The sequence below is a fragment of the Zea mays genome, chromosome 8, assembly GCF_902167145.1.
Source record: "Zea mays cultivar B73 chromosome 8, Zm-B73-REFERENCE-NAM-5.0, whole genome shotgun sequence".
In the NCBI taxonomy this organism is placed as follows: domain Eukaryota; kingdom Viridiplantae; phylum Streptophyta; class Magnoliopsida; order Poales; family Poaceae; genus Zea; species Zea mays.
This window is the reverse complement of record NC_050103.1, coordinates 163,347,288-163,360,408: the sequence shown is the minus strand read 5'-3', so window position 1 is coordinate 163,360,408 and position 13,121 is coordinate 163,347,288. Positions and strand designations below refer to the sequence as shown.

General features: G+C 42.4%; 2 protein-coding genes across 2 annotated transcripts; one reads left to right on the top strand and one right to left on the bottom strand.

Moving 5' to 3' along the window:
- The first annotated feature begins 4,578 nt into the window (after positions 1-4,578).
- Positions 4,579-8,188, top strand: LOC100282016 (uncharacterized). The gene is made up of 7 exons (NM_001154929.2): positions 4,579-4,879; positions 5,473-5,572; positions 5,658-5,778; positions 6,796-6,917; positions 7,006-7,127; positions 7,434-7,593; positions 7,829-8,188. Exons 1-7 carry the CDS (start codon positions 4,741-4,743, stop codon positions 7,950-7,952), a joined length of 888 nt encoding a protein of 295 aa, NP_001148401.2. The 5' UTR covers positions 4,579-4,740; the 3' UTR covers positions 7,953-8,188.
- Positions 8,189-8,746: 558 nt separating this feature from the next.
- LOC100273505 (40S ribosomal protein S10-1) lies at positions 8,747-10,863 on the bottom strand. Its single transcript, NM_001147931.1, has 5 exons — positions 10,779-10,863; positions 10,632-10,680; positions 9,934-10,216; positions 9,393-9,528; positions 8,747-8,969 (listed from the first exon to the last, which is right to left on the bottom strand). Exons 1-5 carry the CDS (start codon positions 10,779-10,781, stop codon positions 8,901-8,903), a joined length of 540 nt encoding a protein of 179 aa, NP_001141403.1. The 5' UTR covers positions 10,782-10,863; the 3' UTR covers positions 8,747-8,900.
- Between the last annotated feature and the right edge of the window lie 2,258 nt (positions 10,864-13,121).

Sequence of the window (13,121 nt, the reverse complement as noted above, 5' to 3'; positions counted from 1 at the left end):
CTTACACGTATTTCCTAATTGATTTTGGTGGTTGAGTTGCCCAACACAAATAATTGGACTAACTAGTTTGCTCTAGTCTATAAGTTCTACAGGTGCCAAAGGTTCACCATAAGCCAATAAAAAGACCAAGAAAAGGGTTCAAACAATAGAGCAAAAGACAACCCGGAAGGCACCCTGGTCTGGCGCACCGGACTGTCCGGTGTGCCACCGGACAGTGTCCGGTGCACCACCGAACAGTGTCCGGTGCACCAGGGCGGTCGAAGCCAAACTCGCTACCTTTGGGAATTTCCAAGGGCGCTCCGCTATAATTCACCGGACTGTCCGTGAGCCACCGGACAGTGTCCGGTGCACACCAGACTGTCCGGTGTGCCAGCGGAAGCAATGGCTACTACGGCGCCAACGGTCACCTGCAGAGGCATTTAATACGCTACAGTGCGCGCCAGAGTCAGAGCACGCGCGGGTGGCGCACCGGACAGTCTACAGTACCTGTCTGGTGCACCACCGAACAGCCAGGCGACCCCACCAGTCAGAGCTCCAACGGTCGAACCCTAACGGCCGGGTGACGTGGCTGGCGCACCGGACAGTGTCCGGTGGCGCACCGGACTGTCCGGTGCGCCCGTCCGCAGCAGCCTTCACCAGACGGCTAGTTGGGTGGTTGGGGTTATAAATACCCCCAACCACCCCACATTCAAGTCATCCAAGTTTTCCACCTTCCAACTACTTACAAGAGCTTAGCATTCAATACAAGACACACCAAAGAGATCAAATCCTCTCGCAACTCCACACAAAGCTTTAGTGATTAGAGAGAGTGATTTGTTGTGTTCATTTGAGCTCTTGCGCTTGGATTGCTTCTTTCTCTCATTCTTTCTTGTGATCATCTCATTTGTAATCGAGGCAAGAGACACCAATTGTGTGGTGGTCCTTGCGGGAACTTTGTGTTCCGATTGATTGAGAAGAGGAGCTCACTCGGTCTGAGGGACCGTTTGAGAGAGGGAAGGGTTGAAAGAGACCCGGTCTTTGTGACCACCTCAACGGGGAGTAGGTTTGCAAGAACCGAACCTCGGTAAAACAAATCTGTGTGTCACACTCTTTATTCGCTTGCGATTTGTTTTGCACCCTCTCTCTCGGACTTATTTATATTTCTAAAACTAACCCGGCTTGTAGTTCTGATTAAGTTTGTAAATTTCAGTTTCGCCCTATTCACCCCCTCCCTCTAGGCGACTTTCACTATGCTAGGTGTATTTTGCAAGCCTAGTTTTTAGGTAGATATGAGTTGAATCAATTTAAATTTTGGTACACAAGCAAAGTTGTTAAGATAAATCAAATACATTGTAAACACGTGTTTAGTTTTTATCATTGATTCATAGTTGTACATGTCGGTGTATGTGTTTTATGACTAGCTTATAATGTTAATAATTATATTTAGGTTTAATATAGTTCAAATTTTTGTTATCTAAAGTTTTATTTTGTTACTTGTAATGTTAGTTATTTAGTTTAGTTTATATTCCTACACTAATTTGACATGTTTAGATTATAATATGAGACCAAAGAGGCTTGTTTTCTTAGAACCACTTGTTTTGATAGATGTAGGACATGTAGCGTAAGAAGTAGCAAAAACAGGGTTCTCTTGGAGATTTGATTTATACCTAGACGCGTCTTGTAAGGATGCACCTATCCCCATTGTAGCTAAATGTGACAGTGGTAAGGTAGCCCATGTGTTTCAACGGAGGCATCTATGTATAGCTTCATGTTGTTTCTACACATGCAACCATTTTAATATAAATAATTGTTTATAAATATGTGTTACTAAGTTATAGAAAGTTTGTGACATTAGTTTGTTTAGGACAATGAGAGATGTTTTTTCTTTAAACAGGTCGATGGTCCCTACAAGTTTGACCCAAGGTACCTTCTTTTCAACCACTTGCGAATAAGAAGATGGCCACATGAGCATTTTCAAGTGGTGGGTTCCACATCCCTCCAACCCCCAATTGACAATGGACGAGAAGAAGACCAAAACCACCGATGAGTGACTTAAGAACCATCCACTGCGTGGTTGAAGAGATCCAATTGTCCTTGCACCTACGAGTTACACTAGAGTTTGAGTGCGGTGACAAGAACGATGTAAGTGCATTTTATTTCTCTTGAACCTTGTATATTGCGTGGCTCTATGGTCCTAAGTCTCAATGGTCGGAGCCCAAGCAAAAGACAAAATATAAAGATTACGCGGTAGCGTCACCAGTATTGTGCAAATGTGGCATTGAAGCCCATTGTCACACCCGAGTTTCGGGGCACCAAGACCCAGGCGTGAGCTAATCACTAAGTATGCTAAGACAAAGTCTCACACACATGATGACTCATGGTACAGAAATGAATGTCACATCTTTACTATATAATAGAAGTTCTGTATAAAATAAATAAATAAATAAATACATCATAAGCAGACAACGATCCAGCAACCCAAAGTTGACTGGGAGACGACGGCCTAAACCTCACATGAACTCATCATGCATCCTCCAGACGCCTCATCCTGTGGTAATTATTTATTTTTGTCATTAACTAGTACAAAAAATATAGTCACGTGCAAGTATAACGGGTCCCCGCGGCGTCTCCATCCCCGTTTACCCGTCGGGGTGTAAATTTTATCTATTTATATACCCGTGGGAAAAGTTTTTTCTTCATCCCCTAATGGAGGAATTCTCCGCGGAAAATCGGAGAGATCGGGTCCCTATTGACATCTCTAGACTCATGTTCACAAAATTGCATTTAATCTTTCTTTTGTTAAACGAATAAATGGCATTGCAGCGTCAGGTCAAGGTGACGGTCACGTTTGATAATGGCGTTTACACGAAACCCACTCGATCGATGGTAGGATGAAAACGGGACGGATACAGCCGGCTACAGGATCCTATCTTAATGTATTTATCTCGGATACAGGACCAGAGCAGATACAAGTAGTTAAAATTCGGGACGGATATAGGACGGGACCGGATAATAATTCGGGTGGGTAAGAAACGGATAGCAGATATTACTTTGATAGACAACATGTATTTGTCGGATAGTTCACCCCGATAATATTAATTGGCCAGTCGTCCAACAAACAAATAAAATAAGAGACATATTATCATGTACATGATAGTTCAAATATAGAAAAGTAAACCGATAATAATCACAAGGTCATCAAAGAACCAACACAAATTAAAAAAACGATAGTATATCTCCTCTTATAGGCATAACTAGTATAATACCGTGCTTTGCAACGGCATACAAATTGTTTGTTAATTTTTTAGTGCACAACGAAGCATAACACACAAGTCCATTACCAAATAATGTTATCTTGAGAATCATAAGACTTCAATAATCATGTGTACCTTGCATTCGTAGATTCACATTTCTAATGTCCATCACTAAGCGAAGATTAAATCACAAATAAAGAGAGCACTTTCCCCTAGAAAAAATCAGAACATACTGAATTAATTTTATGATACTAAAAATTAAATAATACGCTTCCCACATATGGCCAAAAGTGTTTTGAGAAGGCAAGACGAAGGGTGACCAGATGAATGCAACACCTTTTAAGCTCACAAGTAAAGAACAGAACACGAGAACCCAGATGAATGCAACACCTTTTAAGCTCACAAGTAAAGAACAGAACACGAGAATTAAGAACCATGAGAATATATATTAGACTCAGCGATTTAGGAGGGCATTTAGTTGCAACCGAAGTGGCCTAAATCGGACTAAGCTTTGGGCAATTGCCATTTGCCAATTGGGCTAAGCTAAATCTAAATGGGTAAGCATGCTAGCTGCTGCTGCTGCTAGGTGAAGCGTAACGACCTAATGGACCAGGGCAATTGGGCGCTTGCCACTTTGGCTGTTAGCAGGCCGCATGCAGACGCGCGTGGCGGAAGACGCCTAGACGAGCAGATGGCAAATCCTCTAGCCACGGGCTACCCGACCGTCAGATACCTGTATCCGACCCGACATATACGGGTACTTATCGGGTATTGGTGATTCCGTAGTACCCGTATCCGCCTGACAACAAAATTATGCGTATCTGTATCTAAAAATTTGTTCTATTTTCATACCCGTATCTGGTACCCGTCTTAGATAGTCGTCCCGTTTTCATCCCTAATCGATGGATGGCAAAGGGGTGAAATCCAGTTCTTATAGCGACAAAATTCCAAATTTCTCACCCAGAGACTGCCCCTCCCTCCGTAATAATATTCCCCATCGTTTTTTAATTGTTTCTTGTGGCTAAAAATTTTCTGGTAGTTCCCTTATGCAAGTCAATCATCTAGATTGTTTCTTATAGCCAACACTTTGATGTATGGGTAGATATAACATGAATTATAACTTAAAATTTGATACATTGATAGACATAGAATGAATTAGAATTTAAAACTCGATATATAATTTGGGTAAAAAAGTATATTTATATTTTTTGTGATTTTTTTAACTTTTAATAGTTTGATTATATGATAATTGCATGAGAAGTTTGATTGTAGAATGGTGTGAGAAGCAAAAAAAAAATTGTAAAAAAAAAGGTGGTATTAAAGGAGGAATCAAGTTGACTGGTGTGGGAGGTCCACCGCAAGAATTAGCGAAGCGTGCGAACTGCGAAGCCAAGCAAAGAACTCCAAATTCCACGCCGATCCGCCCCCACCACTACTCCACCGCGCGCCTCCCCTCCCGAATCCCGATCCATCTCCATCCAGCCGCCGCCGGCATCCGCGAGAGGCCATGGACGTGAGCAGGAAGAAGAAGTGGGTGGCCTGGGCGGTGGCGGCCGCCATCTTCGTCGTCCTCATGCTCGTCACGCCCGCCATCCCGCAGGACGAAGCCTACCACGACTTCGCGGACCAGCGCACCCTTTTCTTAGGTAGCGCGCCCTCTACCCTCCACCATCCTTCCCCACCCACGCGCGCAGCACGCCTCGATTCGACCGCCTTCGGCGCCTCAATCGCTGCTCCCCATATCCTCTGTGTTCTAAAGTATGCGGAGCGGAGCTAGGAATCGAATACCCAGTGCTAGTTTTGGCATTTGTTTCTTCGATTTGTCATCCGCTTCATATATGGAATCTCAGTCGACTGATGAGATTAGTTGAAACCGAGAAACAAACTTCGCATGACTTCACCACCAAAGCGTGCTCTCGTTTTCGTTGTAATAGATATGCCATTCTTTGCTGCTAAACAGCCACTGATTAAATTGGTAGCTTGGATAAAAAAATGTTTGTACGCTCCAGGCGATGATACTGATGATATAAATAAATACGCCATTCTTTGCTTCTAAACAGCCAGCGCTTTCCAAAATTCATCATGTGCTGATTAAATTGGTAGCTGGATCAAAAAATGTTTGTACGCTCCAGGCGATGATACTGATGATATATATGTAAGAGTTTACTGAATGGCGCGGACACGATGTGAGCCTGAAATTGGTTTACCCTTTCGATCTAACACTTTTCCATTACTGCAGGGATTCCCAACACCTTGAATGTGATCTCAAACATCCCTTTCTTCTTTGTTGGCGTCACGGGGCTCATCCTGTGCCACTTCAACAACTATTTCAGGCTAAGGTGCTGAATTGCTCGCTGCTCCTACCAAATGATTCCCTGTCCTGAGTCCTGGCTCAATGCACTCTGATGGTAATCTCGCTGCCAGCTCGCAGGGGGAGCTCTGGAGTTGGACGCTGTTCTTTGCTGGTGTCACGGCTGTTGGATTTGGTTCTTCCTATTATCATCTCAACCCGAATGACGCCACCCTAGTTTGGGACAGACTGCCAGTGAGTTCCTTTTCTTACTTTGCCTTATGTTCCATGGAGTTCATAGTTTCTACTTGTGTTTACTCCTAAGGAGTCCCATAGTCGTATGCTATTTACCAGCATGGGGATTTTGGCAAAGAAAGAGTGCAGGGGATAAGCTTTCCATGATTTCACTACTCCCCAGTATCAGTTAGATGATATACCTCAACACAAGGACGGAGCCAGCAAAAGTTTTAGGAGGGACTGAACTAAACCACTACAATATAGTCCCTTCTACATTACCTCAACACAAGGACGGAGCCAACAAAATTTTTAGGAGGGACTGAACTAAACCACTACAATATAGGAGTCCCTTCTACATTATATTCTACATTATACCGTGCACGCTTAAAATTTTAGTGGAGACTCCAGTGAGGCTTCATGGGCTCGGCAGCGGTAGAGGGTGTTGAGTTTGTGATCTAAATTCTGCATATGGAGCCCCCCGCGGTATATATTAGTGACCCTAATTAGGGTTTGCTGTGCATCGTCTTTTTTACTCCTCTTGTAAGCCATCGTCTATGAACAACGTTCTGTAAACACTCCACATATAGTGGAGGTTTCGCTTGGCTGGTACCGTGGTTTTTCCCTTCACATTGAAGGGTTTTCCACGTAAATCTATGTGTCGTGCTCTGTGAAATGTTGGTTGATCTACTTCGTTTTTCCTGTCATTTCTGCTAACAGAGGGGGCTCAAGCCCCACCCACCCCACCATTGGCTCCGTCCCTGCCTCAACATTTTTTTTAAAAAAAATAATAGGGTGACTAAATGGTATCATTTTTATCATTACTAATGTTCTAGTTTTTCCCCCTTAAACAAAGCAACACCAGTTTGTACCAATTTCTATTAACAAATAAAGAACAGGGTTACATACAATGACCTTAGAAGCAATAAAAAAACCATGTACAGTAACAGAACATAGATAGAAGCAAATCAAAGGAGATGTGCTAAGATTTTTTTTAATGCGGTGAAGGTTGTCATAATTGTTTTATTTTTTTTCTAGATGACGATTGCTTTCACTTCTGTCATGGCTATATTCATTATTGAAAGGGTTGATGATAGAGCAGGGGCAAAATCCCTTGCACCACTTGTGATTGCGGGTGCCTTGAGCATCATGTATTGGAGGCAAGTTTTTCCCAAATCTTCCCTTCACAGGATACTATCATTTTTTTCTTCTTCTTTCAACCCCTCCATTTTCACTGTTTATCTGCAGACACTTTGATGATCTTCGCCCGTACGCAGTAGTTCAGTTTGTTCCATGCATTGCTTTACCTGTGATGGCTATAGTAATTCCACCGATGTATACACATTCAAGCTACTGGTTGTGGGCAGCAGGTTTGTGAGTTTTTCCTAATTATGTTCTTTTGGTCTATTGGCATTTGGACGTCAATTTAACAAAAGGGTAGTACTTACATTCAGATGGAGTAGAACGTGGTATTTGCAACTTATTGAATTCTTCAGTTGCACTTAGACTCTCATCAGCGGGAGTTTTTGTATCCCCACTTACCGTATATTAATCATTGACAAACAATCTCGCGGGATTTTACCTCCTTGCTAAAGTTAGGAATTTCTTCGAAACACAATTTACTATGGATCCAATTTATGCAATTTGGATTGTTCTGATTTGTCAAACCATCTCAGGATTTTACCTCCTTGCTAAAGTGGAAGAGGCTGCTGACAAAACTATCTACAATTGGACTCATCAGATTGTTAGTGGTCATACTCTTAAGCATCTATGTGCTGCGATGGTACCGGTTTTCCTGGCTCTCATGCTAGCTAAAAGGACTACCGAACCAGAAAGGTTAGCTTCTAGACTGCTTGTTGAAGAACAAACCTTGATCGGTCCATCAATAGGGATGTGCATTTTTTTTTGTTGCATCCATATTGCCATATTGGTTGCTGCCATTGGACTGACTCATGTCAACTTACTACATCGATTACACCATGGATATGCATCACCCGTTGTCACATTTAAATACCTACATCTGTTTACGTGTGGAGATTTTTTTTTTTGCTCTTAAAATTCTGTCATGCAGGATAAGCTTGCTCCAGAAGTGGAAGACCAGTTGGGTTGCGGTGAGAGAGAGGCGTTTCAAAGATAGCAGTACAGTTGATGTGGATTGCGGCTACGCTGTTGTTTCAAGTATATCTGAACAGTAAATTGTCATGCATCTAATTAACATGCACGTTGTTTCAAGTATTAGCATGCATGCTGCGCATGTGTATGAGAGAAGATCCCTGTGAAGTATTAAGAAACCAACCTACCTAGTTGAGTTTGCTGGTCGGAGTTAGCTGTGCCTGTGGGTGACATATCTTGTACATAGCAGAAAGCAATACAAGTAACGGAAGCATGTATTACAAGATTTGCGTATATCATTTCAATTTTTTTCCTTGAAGAGACTGATGCGTGCCTTAAAAGTAGATGGGATATTTTGATTTCTAGTTGATCCAACAAATTCAGCATAACATTGGCTGTTGCAAATTCATGCAATAAATGCATGCCTTAAAAGTAGATGGATTTTTTTCCTATGGATGTTCATATATATAATTCATAACGTTGGCTGTTGCAAATTCTTGCACTGCATTGGAAGGTAATGAGGACATCACACCAACGGGGCTGCAAAGGATAGGACAGAGTGTGAGTACTGTGTATGACAGAAAGCGGGAAGAGCATTTACCGACCATCAGGTGTTAGGCACAAAATTTAATAAAGAACATCGCACAACCTAGGAGGAATGTTTTTTTGTCAGCTCTTCGTTGCCATACTTATCGTGTGTCTTGACAAATTTTTTTCTTGAAACCTAGTTACAAGTCAAAGCTGTTGTTTAGAAAACCAATGATGGTAGCCAAAAGACTAGGTTGTGGATTACCGTAACTTTTTGGTCTCCATGCAAAAGTTATAACTTGCAACACGAACCATAGACCAGAAAGCACAAGGAATTCAGCACGCGATAGACTGATAACTCGCTGCTTGATTTCAATAATTTCATCTAAACAAAAACGATCACAAAACCATGTCAACCCACGGCAACAGCTCGGTAAAACAAAACAAAATCTCATTGTTCTCATAGTTCAAAGACGAATGTTATGCTAGCTCATGTTGACACATCACTCCATGGAAGATCCACCAGCACCGAAAGCACCGCCGCCACCGCGGCCAAAGCCAGGTCTGCTACCCTGAAAAACAAAATTGAAACATGGCTGTCAGTTTACAAGCGCTATTTGCCTGCATTAGCAGCAGCAAGAACACTGAATGCACTTGCAGTGCACAGATTGTCAATAGAAGGGCGTATTTGCATGGCATTAGACATAATCCCGGCATACACAGATTGTCAATGAAAGACTATTCCACTTGATTATCAACAGCAAACCATACTACCAAACTAAACATCTAAAGGCAGTTTAAAGCTTACAAACCAGCACCAAGACATGAACATGGCATGGAAATATCCAAGGGGCTAAAGGGATACTATTTGCTCACTAATGTATCAAGTTTTCAAGCGCAAAAAAATTGAAATGAGCTGGACAACGCAAGTTAAGAAACCAATGTAAACAGCTGTGCCGCAACCATATAGATGCGACCTGGTTTCTAGAACATACCCTAAAAGATGGTTGGAAATCTGCAGGAGCACCACCCTTATCACCACCAAAGTCACCTGGAGCGCCACGTGGACCTCCTCTGTAACCATCCCTATCACCAAACCTAGGCCTGTCACCTTCATAACGAGGAGGGCCCCTGCCAAATAAACAGAATATGTAAGCAACCGTGGATTCACAGTGAGATTCTAGTGGCGAACCAGGAATGTGTGATATGATGTTTATATTGAATTTAGAAGAAAGATGCATATGCAACAAATTTGAGGACTGAACAATTGACAAAGATTATCCATTTCACAAAATAACAGTCAGCGATAACTGGTTCGTTTTGCAGTATGCAACTTTCTGTCAGAGTACTGAACTAGAAAAAACGACTCTAATGTAACTGCCAGATAAAAAATTTAACAAATCTCCAGATAGTAATATAGCAGACCTATTGTTGAAGTAAATATGAAATGATCCACATATATATATTCCCTCGAAGTAAGACCAACACATCTACAGAGAGTAAATGCAGACAAGGAGTTGACAGCTACAAATTTACCTGGGGCGGTCACCAGGTGGGCCAGAGCCGAAGGGGCGAGACGGGGGCTTGGAAGACTTCTTGAGGGTATTAGGCACAACCTCTGATGGCAGGTTGAGGAAGCTGCGGAGGTGCTCAATGCCATCGTTGGTGAGGTACCAGTAGTAGTACTGCCATGAGAAGGTTTCCCTCACATACTCCTTCGACTTGAAGCTCTGCATGAGCTTAATCACCTCCAAGTTGGGCACATCAAGCTTGGGGTGCTTGGCCAGGTTGTAGTCCTTCTTGGCGTACAAGACCCCCTCTGCACCATAAGTTAAACAGTTTTACATATACCTTCAACCTAAAACAAGGATAAACTAGGGTCGTACATAATACGAATATTGCTAATGCGTATAATGTCTGAGCATCAGAACTATTTACTCGCATTTGCATTACACTGCAATCGCTTTGACTCACTGCAGATCAGGAAACCCAAATATAGCAAACAGGCATTTTCGGGTTGGGTTGCAATGAAGAGCTCCCATTTTACTCATTTCATTTATCTTCTACTGGGTGCAACAACGCAGCTGGTGTGAATTGATAACCCATCGTTTGGGTGAGTGGGGGGTGACACCAGCAGGCATCTAATGAACTAACGCACGCATGGGAATGACAATCTGCATAACGTATTGGGCGCGCCTAGGGAAACGAAAAGGGAGAAGGAGCTCAGAGCTCACCATGGAAGAGGTATTTGCAGATCTCGCGGCGGTTCTTCTTGGAGATGATCTGCGACAGAGGGGATGCAAATTCGCGTTAGAAGACGCGATTGGAGCAGACGCATTGGTACTAAACCGACAGACGTGGATTCGTCGAGAGGCGCTAACCATGGTGACTGACGATCTGGCGGCGCCGTACTACGGAACGAGGGCGACAGCGGCTGGGCTGTTGCCTGTTGGGGATCGAGGAGCGCGCTGCGTGGAGAGAAAACCCTATCTGTGTGGCGGCGAGTCAATATATAGGAGAGGAAGACCTTGGCCACACGGATCTCTTCGTTATGGGCCCTTTTTCTTTTACATGCAAGAGTAGACCCATTTTCATAAGCTGGAATAGGAACTGGGCCTCTGAAATCATTATGGGCCCTATTCTGCTTTTTAGGGTCTTTTTGGCATGGATCCAGAGTTTTAAGAGCTGGATGAAATCTTGCCATACATCAACTTTTGTCCGGTAGAATTTCATGGGCTCTGGATTTATATAAAAATGGATTCACTTAAAATATCAAACTATTTAAACGCACTGAAAAAACTGCAGTGATTAAAATAGCAAGCCTTTGTCTGCAATATTTTTCATGAAATGGCATTTTTTTCACCAAGGCTTGTTTATTCACGCAAACATAAAAATTATGATATAAGAAACATAGAAATATTTTTTCACTAAGGCTTGTTTATTCACGCAAACATAAAACTTATGATATAAGGAACATATAAATACAGAAAAAGGGAGATACATGAGGGTCTCTTTGGCAACAATGTTTTCTAAAACAATGGTTTTACAATACTATACTTTACAATTGCCATGACAATACTATAGTTTTGGCTAACTCTAAAAATACCATGGTTTTATAAGCATTGTTTGGATACAGTTTTGTAAACCACAATATTTAGTCAAAAGCTAGTCATGTCATGAAAATTTTGGACTGGAGTGGAGTTTCCAATACTCCAAAATTACTATGGTATTCAGAATGTTATGGTGTTAAAAACATACTTTTTAGGAAAGCAACTATACACCACATGGCATAAAATACTCTAGTATTTCTATAAATCATGGCATTGTATGAAAAGTACAAAAATACTCCACATCCAAACAGGGCCTGACAGCACGTGGCTAGATCCTTGGAGCTTCTCTTGCACAATGCAGTCTAGCTTCCTCCCCATCTCCTCGGTCATGTAATTCACCCAATCGCCCACCTTTCCTTTCCTGAAGTAGGACGACTTGTTGATAACTACTAAGCTTCTCAAGGTTGCATAACCTGACCACCTCCTCAAGCATGCCAGCCTCGTCTTCCTCGGTACTAAACAGGACGTCGAGAAACGTCGCAAGCCTTGCTAGGGTTTGCGACACTCTCCCTCCAATTACTCTAGGCAGTGGTCCCAGAAGGGTCCATTGCTGGAGAAGACTTGGGAGAACATGGTGAACATTGTTTCAAGGTCAACAACCCTGCCATGAATGGTGTTGTCGAAGTGCCACCGAGAAACGAAGGCATTTTGGGGGTCTCAATAGATGTACATGAGTCGATAGCCATGACCGACTACTGCTATTACGGGCTCTATGAGCAAGGAGAGGGCATGTGGGTGGCAAGAATCCTAAGGGATGGGAGGCTCTCTACGTAGCTGAGGTTCCCTCTCTACGTAGATGAGCTTCCCTCATCAGCTTCTAACATGGATAAACTAATGGATTTGGCCAAAACGGTTAAACCTTCACTTATGATTCATCTACAACTAAGAAATTGCCAGCACAAACATACTAGCTTCCCATTTGTACACAAGGATAGCGTGCTTGTGATGGTTAAAAGCACTGGCACTCAGCATATATAGGCTGCATAAACTTTATGCCATCAATCGGAAAACGATAAATTTACAAACTGTACACTACCTACATGCAATGGACAAAGTTCTGAGTTGCATGCATTAACAATGAATGGATATGTTAGTGCCGATCTGGCACCAAACACTAAGGATGTACCGTCTAGCGGTGCCCTCTATGGTGGCACAGACGATCCATGCCCTAGGCCGGTGAAAGGGAAATGTGGCCTTGGATCATTTCTAAGGTGTTTTGGTGATTAACTGTCCAACAGACCACTTTGAACTAACCTTCTTCATATAAGCATGAGCACAGGTTTAGATGAAGCAAATTGGAGATGAGAAGTCCAAATGAGTTGGATTGGAAAACCAAAAAGTACAACTTTGGGTAAAACTACAAAAATAGGAGGTTTAGGTATTTAAATAAGTTGCACTTACATTACACTATGGTTCTTGCACCTTTGTCTGGTCACTAACTCTTTTGTGCAAGAAAAGTGGCATTTGGACTTAGTTTGCACATATTGCAAATCTTTTTGACAAGAGGTGAAAAAGGTATGGTTATCTCACTTAGTTAATTGTTTTACTTGCTAACTATGTTTGTATAAGTGCTAGGGATCATCTAAAAGAGAGTCAAAAAGAAGTAAAGGAGTT